The 6,468-nt window shown below is 35.4% G+C and overlaps 1 protein-coding gene across 1 annotated transcript; it reads left to right on the top strand.

Moving 5' to 3' along the window:
- The first annotated feature begins 970 nt into the window (after positions 1 to 970).
- Positions 971 to 3,572, top strand: LOC123684100. The gene is made up of 2 exons (XM_045623228.1): positions 971 to 1,161; positions 1,504 to 3,572. The coding sequence occupies exons 1-2, from the start codon at positions 1,070 to 1,072 to the stop codon at positions 3,455 to 3,457; spliced, it is 2,046 nt and encodes a 681-aa protein (XP_045479184.1). The 5' UTR covers positions 971 to 1,069; the 3' UTR covers positions 3,458 to 3,572.
- Positions 3,573 to 6,468: the final 2,896 nt, after the last annotated feature.

Below are 6,468 nucleotides of genomic sequence, written 5' to 3' on the forward strand. Positions count from 1 at the left end.
TTGCTAATTCCACAATCAGTTGGGAATCGAGGAAACAAAGAACCGTAGCATTATCAATAGCAGAAGCTGAGTACATGTCACTTACAGAAGCATCAAAAGGAGCAGTACACCTCAAAAATCTGATAAATGATATGGGATGCCACCATAAAACTATTTTAATTTACAATGACAATCAAGCTGCACAAAAGTTGGCATATAATCCGATTGTCAGTTCAAAATCAAAACATATATCGATAAAAGAACACTTCATAAGAGATCTTGTGAAGAATGGTGACATTCAAATAGGCTACAAAAGAACCAATGAGATGTTAGCCGATATTTTAACAAAATCCTTGAGGAGCAGTTCGCGAGGAGGAGTGTTGGAATTAATAAATTTTGAATATACACTCCTGCTATTTATTATTTTGAGTAACCTTATGTAACATTTGACAGTTGTTGTTTTGATGTCATTATTAGAAGTTAAAATAAAAAATATTGCGTTCAGTTCTTTTAAACTGCGTATCAACTAAAATAATAAATACATTGACCGTTCCCAAAATTACGTTCTTCTGCAATATATATACAGGGTGAGTCTTTGACTTGTACATATATTTTAACCGAAGATTCTTGAGGTCAAAAGAAACACTTTTTTCATTTACCATTTTTTCCGATTCGGCCCTGTTAAAAAGATATAGCCATTTTAAATTTTCATAATGAGCTGATTCACCCCTGGTAACCGGAACACTGAAGTTTTCGCAAGTATAAGATATACAATTTGAACCTTGGAAATAAGCTACTAGATTGGAAAAACCATAATAAACTGACTTTTAACATTCCATTTGTTGAACAAAGTAGTATTTATAATACAATAAATGAGTTTTCCCAATTTCATTGACGATAAAGATTTAATTTTTTCCTCTTGATTTTCTATTTCATTTTCGATAATCATAACGAATTGAGCTCGCTACCACCCATATTATCTTAGCTCTGATAGGGGAGAGCGGGGCTGAAAGTGCCGCGGGTAAATTGTGCCGACGCGAATATCTCGTAAACAGAAAGAGATAGATATAAGATAGCAGTTATTCACGTAATGCCTAACAGTCCGGGACATGCGCATGCCAGTTTAATTCCGTCCGCCGAAGGGACAGGGTGTCAGTGCATGTGTGTGTATTCGAGCTCTACGTAAGTAAATATTTTCGTCTCAATACTTTTTGGTCACAAGCTGGCATTTTTCGTCCTTTTAATATGAAAGTTTTAGTAAAATGTTTGTCGTTTATCCTAGTTTGTTATGCAGTATGATTATAATGCTTAGAGCGCTTTGATATTTATATGTAGGGCAAAATATCACACTCGCATAAACGGGGTAAAATGTGCCGTTCATGGGGGGCTGCTTGTGCCGCGGCACAACCAACCCCACGGCAACCTTCATTGTTTCTGTAATACTTAAGTTTATGCGAGCACTTGTGGAAGATATAAAATACTTTTTGCCATGATACTTCATCCTGTATTTATTGTCTTTGACAGAATGAGGAATTACAAGCGGAAAACTCAAAGGGGAACTACATCCCAAGATCTTCTAAAAAGAGCGGCTGATGCAGTCATCAAGGATGGACGTAAATTAAAAACAGTTGCACGTGAATTGGAAATTTGCCATACAACTCTTCAAAGGTATGTCAAAAAAATTAAAAGTGGACTTACTCCTTCGGTTGGTTTTAAATCTAGAATGGTGTTTAGTGAAGATCAAGAGGCACAACTGTCTGAGTACATTTTGAAAAGTGCCTCTATTTATTTTGGTCTTCTACCAGAAGAAGTACGACAACTTGCTTACCAGTGTGCCGTGAAGTTTAATGTTCAACACATCCCACCATCTTGGCATACCAATGGTAAGGCTGGCAAGGATTGGTTTACAAACTTCCTGAAGAGGAACTCTACTCTTGCAATAAGAACACCAGAAGCTACCAGTGCCGGACGCGCGAGCTCGTTCAACAGATATAATGTAAATCAATTTTTCGAAAAACTTGGCGACTTGATTACAAAATATAATCTTACTCCTTCACGTATATGGAATTTGGACGAGACTGGTGTCACAACTGTGTTAAAACCGAAAAAAATTTTGGCTGAAAAAGGAACAAAGCAAGTAGGAGCAATTGTTTCATCTGAACGTGGAACTTTAGTCACTGTTGAGCTAGCGGTGAGTGCTCTGGGAAACTCGATTCCGCCGATGTTTGTTTTCCCGCGTTTGAAATTTAAGGACCTGTTTATCCGAGGTGGTCCTCCTGAGTGTATTGGGGCTGGTAATCAATCCGGTTGGATGACAAACAAAGAGTTCTTAGTGTTTATGGATCATTTCATAAAGCATACTAAGCCTAGTCCTGATGAACCAGTGTTATTACTACTAGACAATCATTCATCTCATATTGATATTGATGTGATCGAAAAGGCCAAGAAAAACTCTGTTATATTATTATCATTCCCACCACACTGCACCCACCGTCTGCAACCCCTGGATGTTGGTGTCAACGGCCCATTCAAAGCATACTGTTCTAAAGCTCAAAACAACTGGCTGAGAACTAATCCCGGGAAAACTATGAGCATTTATGAAATACCAGGTATTGTAAAATACGCTTTGCCGCTTGCAGCAACTCCTATCAATATAAGCAACGCATTTAAAAAGGCTGGCATTTGGCCCTATGACCCAAATATCTTCACAGACAAAGATTATGCGCCGTCTTCTGTCACTGACCGCCCGATGCCAGAAAATCGACCCTCACAAGATACAGACCACTTTCCTGTCCCTCTAAACAATCAAGAAAGGACTGCTGAATATCTTAATGACTCAAATAATGTCGGCTGCAATATAGAGATTGAGACTACTCCATCAATTCTACAGCAAAGCGACTGCAGCGTTGAACCATCAGGTAATCCAGAACATGTGGGACGTCAATGCTCTCAGGAGACTACCCCTTGTTGCAGCTTCCAACTTCCTCAATCATCAGCTGATAACAACGCGGGAGATGAAAATACAATAATTTTCTCACCAGACCTCATAAGACCACTGCCTAAAGCACCTCCTCGATTAGTTGGACGCAATAAAGGACGTAAAAGAAAGACAGCTGTTCTTACGGACACTCCAGAGAAGGATGCTTTGGCCGAAGAACATGCTAATAAAAAGAAGAAAAAAGAGATTGAAACTACAAAGAAGGGTAAAGGAAAATGCACGGGACAAGGTAAACAAGCAAAAAGAACGACTAAGAACCCCGCTAAGAGAAGAGTCTTGCAAGATGATGACACTTCTGATGAGGAACAAGATTGGTATTGCATCATATGTTGTGACGCATATTCTAATTCTGCCCCTAGAGAAAAATGGATTCAATGCATAGAATGCAAGAATTGGGCCCATTCACAATGTATTGACGATGAAGAAAGCCCAGCATTTGTATGTCCAAATTGCTATTCTGATCAGTCATCTATAGAGTAACTGGTTTTGTTTTCTCTAAAAGACCAAATATAAGTTTTTTAATTTACAATTCGGAAGAAATCTTCTTTATTTTTTTTAATGTAGTCCTGAGAGACTGATATATTCAATAATTGATCTCATTTGTTCAAAAATAAGTTCAAATTGTTGACTGAAATGTGTTTTTATATTTGCAATAGCTAAATAAGTAAAGATATTATGTTTTTCTTTATTATTATGCTTATTGTTATATATAACTGAATTTTAAGTTATGTTGATTAGTTAAAAGTATAAGCAATAAATATATTGTTGAAAAAAATTGTGTTTTTAAATCCTAAATTAATTTTCATTCACGTAAAACACCTTTAATTATCAACGGCACAACCGACCTCAGCTACGGCACAACTCGCCCCAAAGTGGGGTTGGTAGTGCCTTCCCGACTTTGCTTAAAAAAATGACCTTTTCTTGAAAACCATTGAAATTGTGTCAAATCTGTGAGTGAATTCTTATTGTAGATTAAATTTGGCTTATGATGAACTACTTCTTTCAGAAATAGTACTTTTCTTATCCGAATCATATGAGAATTTGTCAAAATCGGCACGTTCAGCCCCGCTCTCCCCTACTCATAATTCATATCCAATCAGTTATTATATCGCATTTATAATATATCGTTGTTTATTTGATTTCGTACAAGAAATGCCATTTAACCTCACATTCTCAAATCTCAAAATCAGTAAAAGTTCTAACACAGACTAGTAGTCTGTGGTTTTAAGTTTGAACCTCAAATTTCGAGTGTTGCAAATTCAAACACAGCAGTTCGAATAATCTATGTTCTAACCTAAAATTTGAAATAGTTCGTATAGATAAATGCAAAGCGATAGAGGTAAAATTCAAAGTAGATAATGATTATATGTGTATAACTGCTGTATACAGGTCTCCTAACTCTGATTCGAGGCAATTTGTTATGGGTCTGAGGGAATATTTGAAAACAGCTCAAAAATATAATGCGAACCATCATATCATTGCAGGTGATTTAAATTTAAACATATTGGTTGAGGATGAAATTGTTTTCGACTATCTGACTACAATGTACGAATCAAACTTTCATTCATTAATAAATTGCCCTACAAGATTACAGAGTAACACATGCTTGGACCATATATTTTATAAAAACTCAAAAAACGAGATTGCTGTGTCGTCTGCGGTGCTGGAAATGGATGTGACAGACCACTCTTCTACACTGATAGAGTTGCCACTGAAACATATGAGCACCCAAACTAATTCAATTAATACAAAGACTATTGTCCAATATGATAAATTGAGAAATGAGTTGAAAAATCATGATTGGACCCTGTTTTATTCATTACAGGATGTCGAGGCATGGACAGATTATATCTTTTCACTTTTAAAAAATACAACTGAAAACTGCTCTAAATCATTTAAAATAAAACATAACGAAATTAAAAGAAAAAACTGGATAACAAAAGGTTTAATCAAGAGTATAAATCACAGAAACGAGCTTTTCCAACAGTACAAAATGAACAAAAATGATGACATCCTCAAAAACGAATATTTGAGATATCGAAATACAGTTAATACATTGATAAAAAAAGCTAAAATCTCATATTATAAAAAACAAATTGACCTTAGTAAAGGTGATAGTAAAATTATTTGGAATACTGTGAAGGAATTATCAGCTGCCAAAAAACAAAATACTGTAAACCGAGTACAATACGAAAATAGAACAATCACTGATAGAGTTGAAATAGCTGACTTATTCAATGAACATTATACATTGCTAGGGAAGAAATTTGCTGATAAAATTAAAGCACCTGCAATTCCACCACTGAGAGGAGTTTTGACACAATCATAAATATTTCTTTCACCTGTAACAGAAAATGAATTAATCTCTACTATAAATAATTTAAAAGACAAAAAAGCTCCCGGATTTGATGGAATAAGGGCAGAGTTACTAAAAGAAATCAGAAACGAAATTTCACAACCCCTCACGTTTTTGATTAATAAAATAATTGAATGTGGAGAGTGGCCTAAAACACTCAAACTTGGTATAATAAAGCCACTATTCAAGAGTGGAAAAAATGACGAAATCCTCAACTACCGACCCATTACTCTAATCAGTAACATTGCAAAAGTATTTGAAAAACTTTTAAAGGCCAGAATAGTCAGTTACATCGATAAAAATAAACTTCTGTCTGAAAAACAATTTGGATTCATTGAAGGAAGGTCCACAAATGACGCGATTTGTTCACTGACATCAAAAATATATAATAGCCTGTGTTGCAAAGCTCAAAATAAGATGCTTTAAGAACTTTAAGTTGTTAAAGGCCGGAGAGAATTAAAGTGGACTGATTGGACCTCAATCCTCGAGATTTCCGTTGAAAATTCAATAATAGCGAATAGGACCCCTCACAAATCAATAAATTGAATAAATATTGAAACAAAACCAACGATTTGCGACTTACCCTTAAAAAGATGGTTCTGCTGCTGCTTGAAGGGCCCTTTTTTCTGGAGATGAACACAACACTATGTCCTTTGGTGTGTATTCACGAACTATAGCGGCTTGATCACAAGTTAAATAGTTGAAATGCGTCCAAACTTTTGGAAAATAGCGAAAATAGAAAAAAATAGAATTTAACTGCGTGGCGGTTTCTTAAGAATTGTCTTCCTGTCTTCTGCTTAACCACCACGCACATGCGCCAACAAAAAAAGGTAGCTGTACGCAACTCGTTGGCAGAATATTCAAAACTTGAATTTGAAAATAAAGAAAAAACTTGTGAGAAGTCCCTCATAATGAAAAAACAAACAATATATTCTCGTATATATTTCGTGATTACGAAACATACTCCCGCCTCCAAAGGCGACTGTAATGAGCCTTTTGCTCTTAAAATTAATAATTAATTAAAAAATTAAATCTCTACAAGGTGGAGTTATAATGAAAAATTTAATACCCACGAATAATAAAAAAGAAAAAATGTAGCATATGCTTGTTCAGCAGATATCATTTGTGTTGAAAA

The sequence above is a fragment of the Harmonia axyridis genome, chromosome 7, assembly GCF_914767665.1.
Source record: "Harmonia axyridis chromosome 7, icHarAxyr1.1, whole genome shotgun sequence".
Lineage (NCBI taxonomy): Eukaryota > Metazoa > Arthropoda > Insecta > Coleoptera > Coccinellidae > Harmonia > Harmonia axyridis.

Bases quoted from the DNA above. Each gene is read 5' to 3' on its own strand.
- LOC123684100 (XM_045623228.1), top strand. From the start codon at position 1,070: ATGCCTAACAGTCCGGGACATGCGCATGCCAGTTTAATTCCGTCCGCC. The intron at 1,162-1,503 runs GTAAGTAAATAT...TGTCTTTGACAG, and splicing joins TGTGTGTATTCGAGCTCTAC to AATGAGGAATTACAAGCGGA.